Source organism: Netta rufina, assembly GCF_964035555.1.
Source record: "Netta rufina genome assembly, chromosome: 2".
Taxonomy (NCBI): Eukaryota; Metazoa; Chordata; class Aves; order Anseriformes; family Anatidae; genus Netta; species Netta rufina.
Window position 1 is genome coordinate 79,139,063 of NC_140124.1, and position 19,467 is coordinate 79,158,529.

Sequence of the window (19,467 nt, forward strand, 5' to 3'; positions counted from 1 at the left end):
TACGTTTGTCTGCATGCAAACAGTCCACTGCATTGTAGCTCAAACTAGTTTCCATTGGTGCCAAATATGGTGGTACAAACATGAATGATTCTAGTTTTTACAAAAAAAAATACATGATTGGCTAAATACACAATTCCTTAATTTACTAGATTGAAAACTTCATCTTTTTATTCTGAACAGATTTTTAGATGTTAACATAGATGTTGCCTTTAGGTAATAAGTATGATTTTATTTCTATATCATGCCTTTGTTTTATCAAGTTTTAATTAAAAAAGGCATATACAGGAACACTGGAACATACTCTACTTGCTGAACAAAGAGAATATCTTTTTTTCATTTTTTTCATTCCTTCCTTTTGTTCTAGCTGAATCTGCCATCTTGTAACTATTTGCAAACACAAATCACAAAAACAGAGCAATTAGTATAACCAAAATCATTAGTTTTCTCTACTGCAATTTTGCAGGTCATTGCAGATAAAGCACTAAACAACGACAAGACCTATTGTTTGACTTTGCTTGAAAACACCCAACTTTATATTTGTTCATTTTTCCCTGTAAAAAGGAGATGGCAATTTTTGGTCAATGCATGAAAGACTTTAGTTGATACAGGCTGTTGTCTTAGTTGCAGTTTTCTACTCCGACTGCATATTGGTTATTTTTAGGTAGTTCTGCATGCTGCTTGACTGCTTGTTTCCTAATACATTTCATTTTTTACTAATGCAGAGGACTCTTGATTGAGGACACTCTTCTCAACTGATAGATTTTCATAATGTTTCCACTTAGTAGCCACAGCATACGTATTTATACATGGCAATGTAGGTCAGCTCTGTACAGAGATGGTGATAGTTGGTTTTACTTTTGAAAATTCCTTCATTCAAGGAATTTCTGACATCTCAGAGGTTGCTCACCAGCAAAGCCCGGCAATTCTCTGATAAGATAGATGATAATGACTGGATAGTAAGACAGAAGAGTGTGTCACCAGCAGGACAGCTGTGTGTGTGCTATAAATATTCTGACCAGTGCAGTGTTCTGCAGCAGCACAGAGACCACTGTGATTAATGCCTGCAAAATCATGTTACCAAACCTTAAAGTCTGTTGTGGCCAAGAAGGACGCAGAGGTCTGTGTCACTGCTCGCCTTTGGGGACAGGAAGCTTTGTGCTACAATTTCTAAGGTGTACTATGTCTGAAGTAATGAACACACATTGTTCTATAGCAATTAAAAGAGGTTTTTAAAATTTGTGTTGTCTGTCTCACTGTAGCCTTACGTGCTGCTATGTGGCTTTGCCCATCCAGCTGTTTCTTTTGCTCCTGTGTGTTAATGTTTTCTGTCAGTAGTTTCCCATTTAAGTGTCGATGCAAACAGATTTGACCATGCTGGTTTGAACAACTGTGTAGTTGAGTTATAAACTTTGTTGGTCTGTTAAGGTGCAAGGTTAGGAACATATGTCCAGAATGACACTTGAATCATGAAGCATGTTTTGTTTTCTGTAAGACAATGATGCCATTTGCCATGCTTTACCTTAATTAGAAGTGCAGCAGGTCACATAATCATGGAACTGAGATCATTCTAGAAAGTTTGCTAATCACAAAGCGCTACATTACCTGCAGATTTTCCTCAAAATTCAGATTAGTAAAGAAAAAAGTAAAGAACCTGTGTGTTCAAAATTGAAAACAGTAAGCATTGCTTAACTTCTCTGTATGAGAGGAAGGTCACCGTGGCTGAACAGTGAGCTCTGTCTTTAACATCCGTTTGAAGCTCCTAAAGCTGAATACAGCAGCACTTTTTAAGCTGCTGCCACTCTAAATAATCATGAAAAGCATTAGTATTAAAATGCAGTAGTTTGCTAGTGCACTCCTAGTACTATGTGAATTATGAATGCAGGAAGTTGCAGCTTTCCACCCCTGGGTGTTTTGCAGCAGTAATGCTTACGCAGTTTAACAATTCTCTCCCCTCTGCTTCCTTCTCCAGTTATCTGTAATCACACTATGTTCACAGCATGTGTGCACACATGCACAAATATTGCTTAACAAAATCACACCTTTGTGTAGAAGGCTTCTGGAAAGTCAGGTTCCTTCCAGTCTTTAATTAATCGACTTCATGTTTTAAATTCAGAGTCGGTAAAACCAGAATGCTCAATCAAATAGCAGAATGTAAAATTCTCTAGTTAGTGTAAATATTTTTTTGCCTGATTTTAGCACTGCATGATACACTACCAGGTACTGCTTTCCCCATGACGCATGCAGATCTTACATATTCTCTTGTGACACTTCTGGAGAAAAAGCAGATAATTTACTTTGTGTTCATGATGTAATGTAGGTAATTAGAATATAGCTAAATATTGAGAACATACTTCAAATTTCTCTCAGAAACTACTCACCAAACTCATTATGCCTATCCCCTAAAACCATCAAATACAGGCAGACTTTCTTACATATAAGATGCTTTTCCTTTATTACTAACGCGGATAAAGACAAGCAAAACAAAACACAACTGTTTGCTGAGGAGGAAAGTTTAGAATCTGCCATTTTCTAAAAATGAGGCTATCTTATAGGTAGAAAACATGTAAAGGGCATCTGCTTCACAAACACAGAGTTCACAAGTGTATACAAATACATATACGGTTGCTACATAAGTAATGTTAAAAAAAACACTTGGAAGTGCCTAAGTGTAAACAACTTCCACATATTTATGGATAATGACATAAATTTCACTGTGATCTCAGTTCTTAATATTTGGGATGTATTGCAAAAAACAGGTCTTTTAGTACTCAAAAGGACTTGGTGAAATACATTTCATGGTTAAATCAAGGATTATTATCCATTTTCTACCTGCATAGACCAGCAAGTATAACTTGGGTTGTTTCACATACAGACTGCTTAGAAGGCTGTTAAATCTAAAATAAATAATGATTGTGGAAAGCTTAGTGGCCTCTGGGAAGATGCTGGTTGGTTTTTTTTGTTTGTTTTTTAGAAGAGCACATGCATTTGGCCTAACTAAAGAAATCTTATTTTGCATTTGACGGTCCCATACTGTAAGAAAGACCATTCCGTTGAGGTAGAGCACTGTTTAGATTAGACTGTCAAAGTCGAATTGGCATCGTTGTAGTGTTTTGAAAGATTTGAATGATAATGCATAAATTACTTCCTAAACTTTCCAAAGTTTGTGTTTTTAAATTGCTGAAAATAGAGAAAACTACTTTGTGTCATGGAATTTGTCAGGTTTGCGCTGATTGCCAGACCACTTCAGCTTTCTTCGTGCCTTTGCATTTATGAAGCACTAGTGGAGCAGTATTTGCTTAGCTTCTAATTTTGGTTTGCTTTTTGTGTTTTTTCTTTCTCTCTCTTGGTTGTGCCGTTCTTCTTCCCATGATACTGTGCTCGCTATTTCCGTGCATCACCTGTGATAACCCCCCTGCTCCGACCATTCAGCTGTTGGTGAAGGGGGTACATGAAACTCTGGTAGCTCAGAGAGTTGTTCCTGCTCTCATTACTCTCTCCAGTGACCCTGAAATGTAAGTTTCCTGACTGTCTTATACATCTAGCATCCCTCTTAATACTTAGGAAGAAATAACCATCAGTTCTGTTTCTTATTCTAGTTGAGAAAAAAAAAAAAAAAGTAATTACTTCTAAACCAATGTAACTTTAAAATCGCCTACCTGTAAATAGAAAGGTTTATTGGAACAGCTAGAACTGAACAGAATAAATTTGCAGAATACATTTTAAGTAGAAAACTAAATCAATGTCTTTTTTGATTTTTATAATGAATCACAATTTCAATTTTGACATTTGCTTAAATCATTTCTAGTAGAAAGCTGCATATTAATGTGCTCTGTAATGCTACCAGCTTTACTATAAAGTATCATCTGCAACATTGAAATGTGGAACAGCCTTGGCAGTACCTAATTTCTGGTAGACAACCATAGTACTTAAATTCCTGGACTATATATAATATAATACTCTGATGTGATATTTCTTTCTAGCTAAGGAGGGATGCTTTGCTAATCTTACTAACAGGTTTATTATCAATGAACACTAGAGCATGAATAGTGTCTTAATCAGTTTAATATACTGTGTGGGTGACTAAAACAAGATAAACCCCAAGAGTCTGCCTGCCCATCCTCAGTCACAGCTAACCCAGTTCTCCTTCCAGTTTACCAAACCATTTTTTATTGCATGTTGACTGGTTTACAGCTGACTCTTCGAGGCATGAGTGAAGCATTAGTTGGCAAGCGGGTTGCTCCGGCCCTTGTAACCTTGTCCAGTGATCCTGAATTGTGAGTTTCAGATTGAGACCTTGAGTTAATCCTGTCTGTCTTTTCTCCTGGTCTGCTTTTTTTGTTTTGTCATTGCTAGAAACTAACGTAACTTAAAGTACTAATTTTTTAGTTTTGCTCTATTTTTAATTATTTATATTCTTAATGTTGAATAGGTCTTAAAAGACACCATTTTTCTCTTGTAGCTCAGTGAGGATTGCAACAATTCCTGCTTTTGGGACCATCATGGAAACTGTTACTCAAAGAGAGGTAAGAGTCCTTTAGTCAGACTTGGTTTGATAAATCCAATAACTTACTATTAATGAACTTGGAGAAGAAAGGAAAAAAAAACTTCTAAATTATTTCTTCATTGTTTGTTTTCTCTTTTAAAATACTTTCCATTTTTTCTGTAGTCATTTTTGTTTGTTCGTTTCATTTTTTTGTTTGTTTTGCATACTATTTTTATACAAAAAAGCAAACCATCTTTTAACTAAGAAAAACATTTGCTTCTAAATATCAAGCCAAACACTAAAAAAAAAAAAAAAGCAAAGGGAGAGGCCTGTGCTAAAAGATGGGAAAACCATGGCTAAATATGTAAAACAAACAAACATTTTCTAATACAGTTGAGAAATCCAAATCCACTTTTTCCAAATTAAATAGGTGGCTTCACTTTAAAATGCTGATTTAGAAAAAAAAAGTCATGTTAGGATTTGATGACCTCCACATAAATACATTGCACCATTTTAGATTGCTTGGGATATCATGCTTGGCTTCCAACTACTTTAGAAGGGCACAAGTCTCTTGTAGTTCTTTCATGTTGCTGGTCCTCTGCAACTGTCTCAGCACGTGGTACCCAAGAAGACATGAAAAGACATCACAGTGCAGTAAATGAAATGGTACTTCAGGATAATGTAGATATGCAATTTCTCCTTGTTTTCTAAATGATGAAACATTTGTAGTAAATCAGAATTCTGAACAAGATGTCTAGGATTCTTCTCTAATTATAGAAATACTGTATTTTATTTTATGTACTAGTTGTACAATCGAATTTTTTTGTAAAGTCCTTGCAACTTTTTGCAGAGTTTGCATTCTTCCTGTAATTTCAACATACTCTAAAAGAATGCATTTGAGGAAATGTGAGTAAGAAGTCAGTGATGACTCACAAGTACTTGGAAGATGGCTAAGTTACAATTTTGCAGTTTGGATTGCATGTCTATAATCAGTTTGGAAAGCATACGGTTTTGTTCCCGCACAAAAATGACTGTATTCACTGTACTAATTATAATAAACCTTAGAGAACAAAGGTGGTAGCTCCTTCCAAAATGTAGCAGAAAATGCTACTTTAACAACTTTGAGTGCAAATGAAGTATTTGTCATCTTAGACATATTTGTATTTTGTTCAGTTTTTCCAGCCTTTAGTTGAAGTAATCTTTTTAATTCCATTGCTTTTATGAAGCTCATCTATGCATCTGTCTTCTGCAGGAATTTTTTCATCTTATTTAGGTGATATATTACAAAGAAACTAATGTGAACTCAGTTGTCTTTAAAAGAGAAACTCCAAAGATTTTAGTAATGAGGGAAATTACAATAGATAAAAATTGCAAGCAAACTTCAGGAGGAGAGACTGGCTATGTGAAAGCACTCTTTGCCTATAGTTAAAGATAGATCAGAGTAAAACACTGTTAAGTCTTTAAAATATGGAGCTGTATTAAGCAGGTTGGAACATCCTATCAGAAAAGATTGTAAGTGAGCAGAAGGTCCAAGGTTTATTATCTAAAATACAGAGCATTTGTAGATGTACTCTGAGCTTAATGTTTCTAACACCTTAATTCTTTGGTGAACTTATTATTTATTTCTCTGGGAACTTTTAAGCTTCTGGAAAGGGTAAAAATGCAGCTGGCATCTTTCCTGGAGGACCCTCAATATCAAGACCAACATTCTCTACATACAGAAATCATAAAAACGTTTGGAAGAGTTGGACCTAATGCTGAGCCCAGGTTTCGAGATGAATGTAAGTTGCATTGCTGGGAAGATGAGTTCTTCCTCTTATTGTCCTGAGGCTAATAGTTTGCTGTTGTGTTGATACTGTTTTTACAAAATAAATCCATGAAAACTCTTTATTTTTTAGAGTTTAGATGTGTCCCTATATATTTTTTTTTTGACCTTGCCAATATAATTTTCACTTGAGCTCACGCTGATGTACCTACAACACATCAGCATGTGGAAATTTAATTATTTCGAAGCTGAAAGGGACTGGTCACAAGAAAAAACATGAATTTGCCTTTTCTGAGTTACTTAGCATGTAAAATGCTTTCCTCTTCCTGTCTAGTCAGTGAAGATTTCTCATGACATGCATATCTCTTTCGCTAGCTGATGAGCTGTATTTATAAAACAGAAACATATTTTAGACAGCTTCAGCGACAGGGGAATAATAATGTCACAAAATATTTTCTGTAAATTGTTCCTGTTCCAAAGGTGGTGCTTTGAGGAGCCTTTTTCATTTTAGGTGTTCTTACTACACTGTTATTTCACATTGGAATTGGTCAATTACGCCTGCATGAACAGTTCCATCAGAAGCCATTATTTGCAGCTCTAATCCCACATTGATGCGTGCCGTTTCAGATGCCTGCGATTGTAACCTAACAGCTTAATGCTTAATGCTAAGCACGTCTATGGAAAGCAATTTCAAATACTTACGCCAGTGTTTGCTTTTTACAGTTGTTATTCCACACTTGCACAAGTTAGCCTTGGTCAACAACCAGCAGTCCGTGGATTCTAAGAGACTGGATATCGCCACCCACCTGTTTGAAGCCTACAGCGCTCTTTCCTGTTGTTGTATCCTTTTGCCCTTTTTTTTAGGGGAAGTTTAGGTGTTAATTCTATTGGGGGGGGGGGGGGAGAAGATTAATATTTGAGAAATAACAAAGTTCGTCTTTGAATGTGTGATCTAAAATATGATCTGCTCAGTATAGATTTTCACAGCAGGTGGAACTCAGAATCATAGAGTATCCCAAGTTGGAAGGGACCCACAAGGATCATCAAGTCCAACTGCTGGCACCACACAGGTCTACCCAAAAATTCAGACCATGTGACTAAGTGCACAGTCCAAACGCTTCTTAAACTCCGACAGGCTTGGTGCAGTGACTACTTCCCTGAGGAGCCTGTTCCAGTGCGCGACCACTTTAAGTACTTTCAAAAAAATCCCTTGATCTGAACCATCAACTGTAAAAACACATATGTTTACGTATGGAAAAAACAGTATTGATGTATGAAAGATATGAAGTTACATATGTTTCAAACTTTTTTGTTTTGTTGGTTGTAAAGTAGCAAATTCTGAAGTAGCTGTGCTGTTTTCTTGGGTATTGCTGCTGTAGCTTGTCCTTGTGTTCAGTAGGACAAAATTGTATAGAATCAGAAGACAGAATAAAATAGTGTAATTTCAAAAGATGATCCTTACACTACCTTAACAACACAATTTTTAGTTATTTCAGAGGATTTAATGGTCAATCACTTTTTACCAGGACTTAAGTGTTTACGAAGTGACATGGAACATCTCTCACCAGAGCATGAGGTGAGCAGCAACATTTACTGCGTATGAGATACAGGTGTCAGCACGAGCTGAAATGTAATGATACTTAAAACCAGAAGTTAAGAAAAGCTACTCATAAATAGTATCAAAGTATATAACATTGAGGGTTTGGGGGGGGAAGAAATAGATCCCATGACTTAAAATCTGTAAAATTGATTATATCTTCAGGCTGAGTACCCTGAAGAGAAGTATTGAACTGCAGCTAGTATCACAGATGTTTGCAGACTGAATAAAAATAAATGTTTTTACCATCTGTTTTTTTCATTAAAACAATAATATACTAAAATCCGTGGCCACAATGCATCCAAGGAAATGGAAGTGAAAAGTGGTGGAGTTCAGGAGATGAAAGATAATCAAGTTCAGCAAAGAGAAAGGATAAGAAAACATAGTCCTGAAACATGTGGGATGAACTTCATATCTGGAGCACGGTTTCCAGTTCTGGGCTCCCCAGCAGAGAAGAGAGAGTGTTACACTGGAGAGTCCGATGAAGGACCACTAAGATAATGGACTGGAGCATCTCTCCTATGAGGAGACGTGAAAGAGCTGGGACTGTTCAACCTGGAGAAGAGAAGACTCCGGGGGATCTCATCCATGTGTACAAACACTTGAAGGGCAGCTGCAAAGAGGCAGAGCCAGCCTCTTCGCAGTAGCGCTCAGGGACAGGACAAGAGGCAGTGGGAACAAACAGGAATTCAGGAGGTGTCATCTGAACATCAGGAAACACTTTTTTTCCTGTGAGGGTGACCAAGCACTGGTCCTAGAGAGATTGTGGAGTCTTGTACCTTGGAGGTGTGCAAAAACTATCTGGACATGATCTGGGGCAACCTGCTCTAGATGTCCCTGATTAAGAAGGCAGGGTTGGACTAGATGGTTTCCAGAGGTCCCTTTCAACATCAACCATTCTGAGAACCCGTGAATCATAAAAAGCAGGTTATAATAAGTAGACAGGACAACATGAGAGCTACCATGGTAGGTGCTCGCAGAAAGCAGCAAAAGCAAAGAGGTATCTAGAGAAACTGGCTTGAGAAGCTTGAAAGTTTTGGCCATGTGTCTTGGTCTTTTTTGTAAGTACCTGAAGATGATGAATGCTAGTAGGGATTGGAATACATAGAGATTAATTCAGCACCTGAAAGTAAGAGAAGTAGTTTAGTTGCATGCTGGAAAATCTTGACAGTCTGAACACTTCAAGTAATGGAAGAAAATATTTAGTCTAAGTGTATGAAGGAAGGTCTTTATGAATGTCTTTTCTGAAGGTTAATAGTGTTCTTCAGGGACTGTGTTGTACTTGAGAAAAGTAATTACTGTTCTTTATGTTGGTCAAGTGAGATAATTCAGTTAGACTATATTTTCTAGGAGTCCTAAATTCTTAAACTTGGTAGCAAATTCCCTTCTGGTTACATTTTTAGCCTAATAACCTATAGTCTAATTCATGTTTGCTCTGTATGATATTATTCTATATTAATTATCTGTGGAACGGGGGGGTGAAGGACTTTGAAACCTTATGAGGAAATAATCTGACTTCAGAGGGCATTCAGATTGGGACAGTAGTGGTCTGAGCATCAGTCAAAGGCAACTGAATACTCTGTGTTCAGAGTGAGCTGGGAGGTGCGGTGTATATTGGGAAGTCCAGGAACACCTGAAAGCTGCAGTAGGCAAAAGTTGGGTTTAGTTTCATTTTCTTTCTTCTGTCATGTTTAGTAATGAGATAACTGTTACAAATATTAATACTTCATTTTTGTGTAGTCATTAGTGGAACTTGAAAAGTGTAAGGACATTTTCAGTTCTAAAAAAAAAAAAAAAAAAGAAAAGAGCTTATGTGCTTGTGTAGTTCAGTTTGAGTCCTGTAGCCAGAGAAGGAAATGAAAGCTTAAATAGGCTTAAATAAATAAATAACAGATTATTGAGAGCGATTGTCTTCAGGCATGATGCCAAATGTTTTATTTTCTTATCCCAACGGAAACATAAGCTTTAAAATATTTGCTCCAACTCCAGTGTGCTAGAAAACTCACTATGGCTTTTACTGCAGAACTGGAATTGCCTTGCCTTGCTCCTTGCCCTGACGTGATGCTTGTAGGCACCACGACAGAGACCTCTAAGACCCAGTCAGTTCTATTGCCAGTCTTTCAAGTGAGGAAGTTTAGTCCTAAGTATTCTGCAGAAAACTTTAGTGCTGGAATTGCTAAAGTAAAAGGGGGAGGAAAAAAACAAAAAAAAACAACTTGATCTATAGTAACCCTGGAAGACATCAGAGAAATGATGTATTAAGTTTACTTTCACATTTCCTTTCCATTAAGTTATCTCTGCACATTACTATGCTTTTTGTTTTTTGTTCCTTGCTTTTTCGTTCATGCATCATGCTGGTAATTACAAGAATTTTAAAACATACTTGAAAACTAAAGGAAAATATAGGGAAGATGAGTGTTTGTAAAAGTTAACTGTTAATAAAAGTAAGGTTTGAAAAAAAGGGAGATAAGAAGATGCGTTACAGAAGTGAGTTTGGTTTGGCTGTCTTTAAAAAAAAAAATAGGAGGGAAGCAGAAGGAACTCTTGAACTCTTGTAACTGGTTCAAAAATCTTTTCTTCCTTAAAGTGTTTTGAATGGTTTTGTTGTTTCTACCCCAAGGCATTATCAGATGGTTGCTACTTAAATGCACTTGAAAAACACAGGAGATTCATTTTAAACGGTTCTGCTAGTGTCAAAATTAGTTGGGGAGCAGATTTAGTATGAAGTGTTGATGTAACAGAAAAAGTATCATATCTATCTCTTCCTTATTCATTTTAGGTCATTTTAAGCTCCATGATAAAAGAATGTGAACAGAAAGTGGAAAACAAGACCGTCCAAGAACCACAGGGGTAAGGCTTTCACTTCTCTTTTCTTTTCCTGTGCCTCCAGCATAATGTTCTGTGGAGGATCTTCCAGAATGGTGTCCAAGATTGTGACCAGAAATCCTGCACTGAAGCACATCTTAGGAACTTTAGTTCAGTTTTGGTTGTGTCTGTCTCTCTGGTGTAAAACACAGGGCAACACACATTTATTTGTATCATAGTAATGAAGCTCCTGTTTTCCACATGACTTAGTTTTTGATCCTTAGAAGACAGTAATTGAGCTTCTGTCCTGAATCTCAGAAGGCAGGAGGTGCTTAGCTTAAGTGCTGAAAGCAATGCATGTGGCAGGCATCTCACATCCCTCTTTCATGAGGATGGCCTGCAGGCTGAAGTTCTCATAGTGCTAAAAGCCTACTCCAGCCTGCTGGCTTTGCTTTATTGTGACTAGAGCACATGAGAACAGCTGTAGCATCGTGTAGGTTCAGTATGTTGCTCTTTCTAGTCTCGCTTGTGAAAACTTGGACTCTGTATGTATGAAGTAGGAGCACTTGTGGAAAGGTGGCAGGGGTCACATTCGCAGCCACCAGAAGGCTTTTCTGCCAGGTGAAACCTACAGAGCTGTGCCCGAGGGTGGGCAAGGAATGTACAGGGTATCAAAGGAAGGCTGAGCAAATATGTAAAATAAAAATCTATTGGGAGTTACTAAGTTGACAGACAACGCAAATTCTGGACTCTGCTCAGGCAGAAGCAGTTGGAAAAAAAGAGTTTTAAGGAGAGGGGCCACCATTTATACTTGCTTTGCTTTTACTCTTCCCTGCATGTCTGCTTTTGGTCACTGTCAGAGGCAGGATACATGGGCTAGATAGATCCTTGGTCTAATCCAGTACTGTGGTCCTTGTATTAAACATAATATTTGAAGGATAAAGATCGACATTTCTGGTGAGAAGGTAAAGCTGACCTTTCCACAGAGATGTTTGTCACTGTAGCAATCGTCAAATATCTAATTAGTGCTAGTGTGATGACTTCCAAAGGTAGCAAAAAATAGTGTGCACAAAAATGTTTTACTGCTTTTCACTAGAACTGTTCTTGAGGCCATGATAATTCACTTTATGGTGTTACATGAATGGTATTATATGTATCTGGGCTTGGTGGCGATGGTTCTTCAATTCTTCATGATGGATTGATCTTCTGTCATCTTTAAACCACTAACAGGCAAAGACAATTTGGATCTTTATTAAAGAACAGCACAGTGTTCTTTTTGTTTGTAGTCTTCTATAATTGAATTTTTGTCTTTCCTAGCTCAATGTCGATTGCTGCGAGCCTTGTGAGTGAGGATACAAAGACCAAGTTTTTGAACAAAATGGGCCAGCTGACTACATCGGGTGCAATGTTGGCTAATGTGTTCCAGAGGAAGAAGTAAGATGGGAACAGGAGCTCCCAGCTAACACTAAGATGGACCTCACAGAGACTGGTTCCTGTACTTGAAGTACTTGCCTTTTTATTTCTTCTGTCTTACGTTCTTGTAGTATAATTTTATTCTAACCTCCAAAGATATTTGCACTGCTTTTGAATATCGCTGTGTACCTGTTAATTTTGGGTTAACTGTGGTTGATATAAAACTGAAATCATAGTCTGTACCAAGTCCCTGTTCTGTGTTCTTGTCTTTCCGGCATTTTTTTTTTTTTTTATATAGTGGAAGGGTTTTGTTTTTTTGTTTTTTATTATTATTTTCTGACAGGATATCAGCAAATATCTGTATTATACATGGAGCTATTATGACGGTACTTAAAATAATGTAAATTTGAAGTCATTGTCATGAAGTAATAAAAGTGGAGATTACTTATGTATTTAAATTATGAAAGAGTAATGCAGATTTTTTTATTATGTTTCTAAAAAGAAGAGGAGGAGCCACCAGCATTTGTCTGTGCTTCTAGGGTTGTTTTTGTAAGTATTGTGCATCTTGAATCCAGAGGAATTGCAGCATCTAATGTCTAAGACTGCTTGCACTGCATCAGTCTGCAGGGAATGCTCATGTTTCAGATGCTTTATGCTGACATTGTAAATGCTGTACAAAATCCTTCAGATAAAATTCTCACATCTGTTGCGGTTTTTGAGGGATGTTTTGTTTTGTTGGAGTTTTTGTTTTATTTTAAAGCACTTTAACAACTAGTTGCACATCCAGAGGCACATTTGCTGAAGTAAAGGCAAAACACGATAAATGAAGATTAACAAATGTGTAAACTACTACAGGGTCCCAACACAGTTCTGCAGGCAGAGTAACCTTATGCAGGAGAAAGACTGCTTTCGTCTTGCGTTCATTGTGCAGTTCTGTGTACTCACAGATTTTGTCGTTTAGCTTGAATCTCAGTTCAAATTTCATTTCAGAATAGTCGAAATTATAGTAAGGAGTTTTGACATGCAGTTTCTTTCAGGTGTTAGGTAGACTGCATACATACTTTATGAAAAAACATTACAAGGAGTATCTTGTAATGAAGCGTTTTTCTTAGCAAGGAAGCATTAACAACTAAATCCGTTTATTCTTATGCAGCACTTTTTTTTTTTTATTTTCCTTTATGTCAATGTAAGCTTCAGAAAGCAAACTCAAGTGCATGCATAAACTGGTAAGATGTGATAAACTCTAAAAGATCAGGCGTTCTCTGAGACGACACCATTCAGTTGGAAGCATAAACATCTTGAAGGATAGGGAAGCAAAGGAGCGAAGGGAGAAATTGCAATCTCCTGGGGCAGGATATGGATGGCAGCACTTCACATAGTGCCCTCGAGTGGAAATAATAGAGGGAATTTGAGGCTTCTGACTGCTTCGTGTCTGTGCCTGTTGGCTCTGCGTATACGGTTGCCTGCCGTGTTTGTGTTGTGACAGGGCCTGCTGCACACTTGCACACTGCCAGTCCCTTTACCCTTCACTGAACCATTTTTCTTGAGGTTACAGACAGCTCCATGCCTTCTTGTTGCTTGTTACCATGAAAGTATACTTTTAGCAGACTGACTGTGAAATGGAGACATTCCTGAGGAATGGGAAGTGGTGATGTTCCTCTCTATTGTTCTGTTGTCAATAAAAAGTTTTGTATACCTGCCGTGTCTTGTTATTTCCTCTCTTCTCCAAGATGATGATCACATCAAAACAGCCCTTATATTATGTTAAATACACAGAAATCCTTCAGCCTTTTTTTTTTTTTTTCATTCTCTGTACAAATAGTTGCAGTGCCAGAGGTAGCACTGTAGTCCTGAGACCAAAATAATTTTACAGCCAAACTCTTTACAGCAGGGCAGCTGTCTGCAGCCTGCCTGTGAGAGTGGTTCGTAGCCCCCACTGAACTTCAGCCAGAGTTTGGAAACCTGCTGATCAGCACAAGCCAAAAAGCTGTGACAGCAATTTAACCATGGGTGATTGTGGCATGAGAGCCTCCTTAGTTTATGAGTGTAAATGTAGCATCTGTAAACTTGCAAAGTTTAGCTTTCGGTAGTCAGCGTTTTACTCCATACTAGCTGATCCAAGGAGGAATTTGACTGAGAAACCCCAGAAAAACCAGCTCCGTTGTCATGACCACTGAGCTGAAAAAAGTGCTGTGTAGGCAACAACCATCTTGCAGGTAGTCTCCAGGAGTTTAACCTCCTAAATTTCATGTCTCAGTGTATGTTGTTTTTTTCCTTTGGGGGGTGGAGGGGGGTAGTGTTGTTTTTGTTTTTCCTCCAAGCAGTGGCACTGTTGCATTCAGCAGTGAGATAGAAAAGATTTAGAGCTCTTAAATTAAATGTATTTTTTTTTCTTTAAAATCAACTTGTTTTCTTCCTGTTATTATATAAAACAAGTTGAGTGAACCTTTTGAGCGAAAGCGCTTCACTAAAGCGAGAGAGAGGGATAGCCAGCATGGAAAGGAATTCATCCTCAAAGACTTATCTTCAGTCGCTTATAATTTTGCCAAAATAAGGATTCTGTAAAAGACAAAATGTTTACAGAAAAAATCTTAAAAGACAAAATTTAAAGGATCAACTCCTGTGCTCTTAGACAAAGATGGTCGATGGGTGGAAGATACATGGCTGCCTGGGTGAGTGTTCATGATCTAAATATGTTTTGTGTGGATTAGATACAAGTCATTATTTGCATGTACTCTGTTCTGAAAGAGATTGTTTTCTAAATTTTAAATAAAGTAAGTTAATTTTTTTTATGTTCTAATCAATGAGAATTAAGGGAGGTCTTTGAGAAAATCACAGAATCATCTAGGTTGGAAGAGACCTCCAAGATCACCGAGTCCAACCTCTGACAACCTAACACTAACCAGTCCTCCACTAAACCATATCCCTAAGCTCTACATCTAAACGTCTTTTAAAGACCTCAAAGGCTTACAGGTAAAATATCTCTGGTGAAGAAGGGGGAAGAATTATTGTATCGGAATTTGTTGCTACGTGCAGATAAGATTTAATAATGGTGCAGAAAAAGCAGGAATGTGGACTATTTCTGTACTCCATGTTGTGATGGTGTTAGGATTTGTCTGTTCTACGAGTTTTAGTGCAGTTTCTAAAAATGGCTATCTTTCATTGAAGGTGTTTTAAGTACTTTTCTGTATAAAACTTGCTGATGTTGATACTGAAGTAAAGATGAGAAAGCTTCATGGAGTAGAAAGCCACTGTTATGCTGATACAATGGGCTGACTGGCACGGCGTTCATCCTAGACAGAATCACAGGATAACTGATGAACTGCAGGATCGCAGGATTGTGTCAGGCAACAGCATGTCAAGGAAACTGGTTTGTTGGCTTGCTGAGTGTGTTTGGCTGGTATTTCTAGCTAACATTCAGGTCGTGAAAAAGATAGGAGTAGCTAGTTTGTTTTAGGCAATGAAATTGGCCGACAGAGGCATGGAGGAGTATTGTTTTCCCGTACATTGGCCAGCCAGGTCTTGGATTTCAATAGCGTATGGGAATACATCAGGGGTTAGCAAATCTCAACAAGTAACCACTAATGAGTAATCATTTTCCAGGGAAACTGTTTCTAAAGCGCTCTGCCTGTACGTTTGATGCTCTCCAGTATTTACAAGGAAGCTGTACGAAAGGTGGTTCTGCCTACAGAGTTTGTAAAAGACGTGCAGGTCAGTGGCAAACAGCCCGGTTCATTGGAGGAGCCTCTACTGCGTACTGAGCTTGAACTTGTGTCGTACTTTCAATCTAGTGGAAAGTTTCCTCCAGCTGAAGATTCCAGTTTGTAGAAAGCTCGAGCAGTTACATGGTAGAAATCAGTGACTTGAAAATGTGACTCGTGATCCAGCCTGTTTCATTTCCCAGCACGTGCATTGTGTGCACTCCTCACCGTCTCCGTGACCTTCCACCCTTGGGGCTGGCCTGCACCCTAACCTGCGAGAGGCACGCTTTGGGACACCAGCATCCCCAGCAGGACATCCTCCAACATCTCCGTCCTAGAGGCAGATGCCCTTTTTGAATTCTACTGTTTAAGTCCTTTGTGCATACAAATAGGGCTGTTTGCTGTGGATTTGAGTACGCCCATTCCAAAAATTATGTTGATTGTGATCTTGTGCATTTCCCAAAAGCTGAGAAACCTCCTTCCAGCTGAGGTGGACACCTCACGATGGAGTCCTGCGGTGGTTACAGCAGCTGTAGCAAAGCCTGTAGGATGCCGTGTGTCATTCTGCCAGGCCTGTTGCACCTTCCCTTTCAGCGTGTTGTGCAGGGACAGGGAAGCAGCAGCTGTAGTTTTTACTAGGCAGCAAGGTTTCATTTCAACTCAGTCCTTTGCTGAGAGATGAATGCGCTCTGTTGATCCACGGGTGAGTCACCTGAGCATTGTGGTGAGTTTTCAAAGACGTTCGTGATAGTTCAGCACACGGGGCTAGATAACGTGGCAGGGTGGCTCTGTCAGGCTGGTGATGGGTGCTGCGTGGTGTTTCAAAGAAGTGTTATGGTGCCAGTCCTCACAGTGGGGTGGGCTCTTGGGTGTTTTGCCAGCCTCAAAGACGCATCTCCAGGCTGCACAGTAAGTCAGTGCTCTGGGCAGCAGAGGGAAAGCTCCCAGTACTGCCACTGCTGCTCTTGTCCTAAGGATGAACATAGGACTTCAGCCTTGGAGGTCAGCACCAGCACGAACAACTGTTCAAAGTTAAAAATTCACCACAACGTTTGTATTTCCTTCCAGAAGTATGCAGGCATGGTTATCACCACAGGTGATAACGTCGGTGATAAGCTATCAGTTCAATGAGTGCTTGCACATACTTCAAACATTCGGTGTGTTAGCAGCGGCTAGTTGTGCGCTTGCTCCTTCTGAATGCGGCAGACTTCAGGTTTCTGACAGGCATTCCGCTCTGGTACGTTTCTGTGGGATTGTCAGAAGTGTGTTTGGTGTAACCCACACCATATGTGCCTTACAAGCTTCCTGATAGTTGCTCTGTCATGAAAAATACTGTGTGCGTTTGAAAATCTTAGGCAGATTGGGCAATAGTCTGCTGTGGAAATGTGTACTTCGGAGGAAGAAGACAGTTTCAAGTTGACGGTGTTTTCTGTGTATAGATTTTTTTGGGGGGTAAATCATGGAATTTTTCAATGGAGACCCAGTGAAAGCCTGTCTGGGGATGTGAACGTGAGCCTGTTCACGTGTGTAGAGGTGTTGTTTGCATTCGACTGCTGTATCTACCAAAACAGTCTTTATCTTTGCTTTTCAGGTTGAAAATGTCTGAATGACAGGAGTCAAGTTGGCTGGTTGTCTGGGAATTAGTCACTGTTTATCCAAGCTCTGGGAAAAGAGGCGTTTGCACACCACTGCTGAAATTGCTTCATTTTCAGACAGTTGTAAGACTTACAATACGGCACTGACTGCTGTACTTCTTTGACATATTTTTGGCATGCAATTTCTACTTCTCTCTTGCTAGGAAAGAGGTAAGAAGAGATCTGTACTAACAAACCATACCACTGCTAATTTATCGACTGCTCTGATGGTTTGTTTCTGTGGCAGACTTCACAAAGGAAGGGATCCTGGTATCAAATAGGGTATTATGAATCCGTCGCACCTGTAAGGCTGCATGTGGTTTTCCATCCCTCTTCTTTAAAAAGAGCACTGCGAAGGATAGCCCAGTAGAGTCTTGCACGTCACAGCAGTGAATGGAAACAGCAGGCACCCAGCTGCCGTAAGAAGTTCGAAACTTTCAGATTTCAGGTATTTCATCTTTATTCAAAGTATGTGTTTTGCAAAGCTAGCTGAAAACAAAAACAAAAAACAGTACTTGATAATACAAAATGTATCTTTTCTATAAAATAAAAGCTGAAAAAAACAGTTTTGGTGTAAATCTTTGTTTTTTACTTGTGCTGCACGGAATTATAAATGCAATAAACAAAAGAGCATTGATAACACTTTCTCCTATATGTTCTCCCGTTTATATTTCCAAGCATTCGCATTTCAGTTTCTAACAATCTCCTGCAATACATAATTAAGACTATAAAGCACCCAGTGGTGGCTTCTGTGGTTTTTGGCTCAGAAACATAAAATTTAACTCAGAGGAAAATGTCTGAGCTTTCCAAAAGAGGCTGTTTTCAGATAGTGGAAAGGAGAAAAAAAAAAAAAAAGGGGAAAAAAAAAAAAAGACAGAAAATTTTCAGCAAATACTTCAGGCAAGATTAGGGATCAGAATGTGAAAATAACAAAGCTGCTGTGTAAGAGTGAAGTGCCTGGAGCAGCTCAGTGCTGAGCAGGGCTGGGCTGCCCTCAGCACCTTCCCAGGCAGAGGACAAGGCGTCTGACTGCTGGTGACAGCGAGCTTGCTCCTGTAAATCTGTGGTTAGAGTGAGCAGCTGGTAAATAAACACTGCTCATAGCCTTGGTATTGTGCTAAATGTGAAAAGGGGAAGAGACTTAACAGCTTGTTCTGTTTAAAAAGAAGCATTTCCTTGTGTGTCAAATACAAGCACTTCAAAAAAGTGAGCTGCTGCCGGTGGGGAGGTGGCTCCGGCACAAGGATCTCCACTGGTCTCCCCCCAGGGGCAAAAGCCATCCTCAGCATCCTCAGGTACCTGCGGTACCCAGGCCTCATGTGCTGCCTCACGAAGCGCCGGGCGAAGGAGGCGTTGTGCATCACCCCCTGCGCACACTCAGCGCCATGGCCTTCCCCCTGACCCCTATTGCTCTGTTCAGCAGAAGGGCTGCGGGCTGGCCAGCCTGTGTGTGTAGAGGCCACGACTCTTCTGGCAGCTCAGCTGGGCTCTGGCCCTACAACTGCAAGCCTTACAGCTCCCTAAAGCCCCGCAGCACACCCCTGGCCTGGCTGCTCTTGAGGTGAAGGGGCAGCAGCACCGGCTGCCAGCCATGGGCCAGGAGAATCAGCGTGGTGTGGGGCATCAACCTCATGTCAGGGCGAGCAGTGCAGAGGGTGCTGAGAAGGTTTTAAGCGTGGAAAGGAGCTTTAGGAAGAGTAAATGGGGCTGGCTTCACAGCCTCCGGGGCCATGCGGGCGCATGAAGGTTGAGGGAGGCTGGAGGCTGTTGTAGGCTCGGCTGAGCCCCCAGATGTCTTCAGATAGCATGAGGGAACAGCTAGAAGTGGTGTGAAGGAGCAGGCGACGGCTGGGTGGGCAGCGGATTTTGGGGAGGCCACGTCCCCGAGCTGTGGTGGGAGGCAGGTGGGAGCCCTGCGGAGCGGGACAGGGAGAGAGAGCTGTGCCCAGAGGCAGGAGGAGGGACGTGGGTATGGTGACTAAAAGGGGGTGGAGAAAGGAAAGGGAGGGACGAGAAGAAGGGAAAAAAAAAAAAAAAAACACATACCAACAAATCAAAGAAGAAAAAGA

General features: G+C 39.7%; 1 protein-coding gene across 4 annotated transcripts in view; it reads left to right on the plus strand.

Annotated features, from left to right (window-relative positions):
- Positions 1 to 12,521, plus strand: part of RELCH (RAB11 binding and LisH domain, coiled-coil and HEAT repeat containing) — a 72,758-nt gene extending 60,237 nt beyond the window's left edge. For 2 of the 4 annotated variants that reach the window (XM_084282011.1, XM_084282014.1), the window contains 7 exons: positions 3,430 to 3,512; positions 4,460 to 4,523; positions 6,126 to 6,264; positions 6,972 to 7,088; positions 7,736 to 7,824; positions 10,625 to 10,695; positions 11,968 to 12,521. In XM_084282011.1, the coding sequence (XP_084138137.1) occupies positions 3,430 to 3,512; positions 4,460 to 4,523; positions 6,126 to 6,264; positions 6,972 to 7,088; positions 7,736 to 7,824; positions 10,625 to 10,695; positions 11,968 to 12,088 (684 nt within the window). In that variant the 3' untranslated portion in view covers positions 12,089 to 12,521. Of the gene's footprint in view, positions 1 to 3,429; positions 3,513 to 4,459; positions 4,524 to 6,125; positions 6,265 to 6,971; positions 7,089 to 7,235; positions 7,453 to 7,735; positions 7,825 to 10,624; positions 10,696 to 11,967 lie in introns of those variants that run through there. The other 2 variants (XM_084282012.1, XM_084282013.1) reach the window with 2 other exon arrangements.
- The last annotated feature ends 6,946 nt before the right edge of the window (positions 12,522 to 19,467 follow it).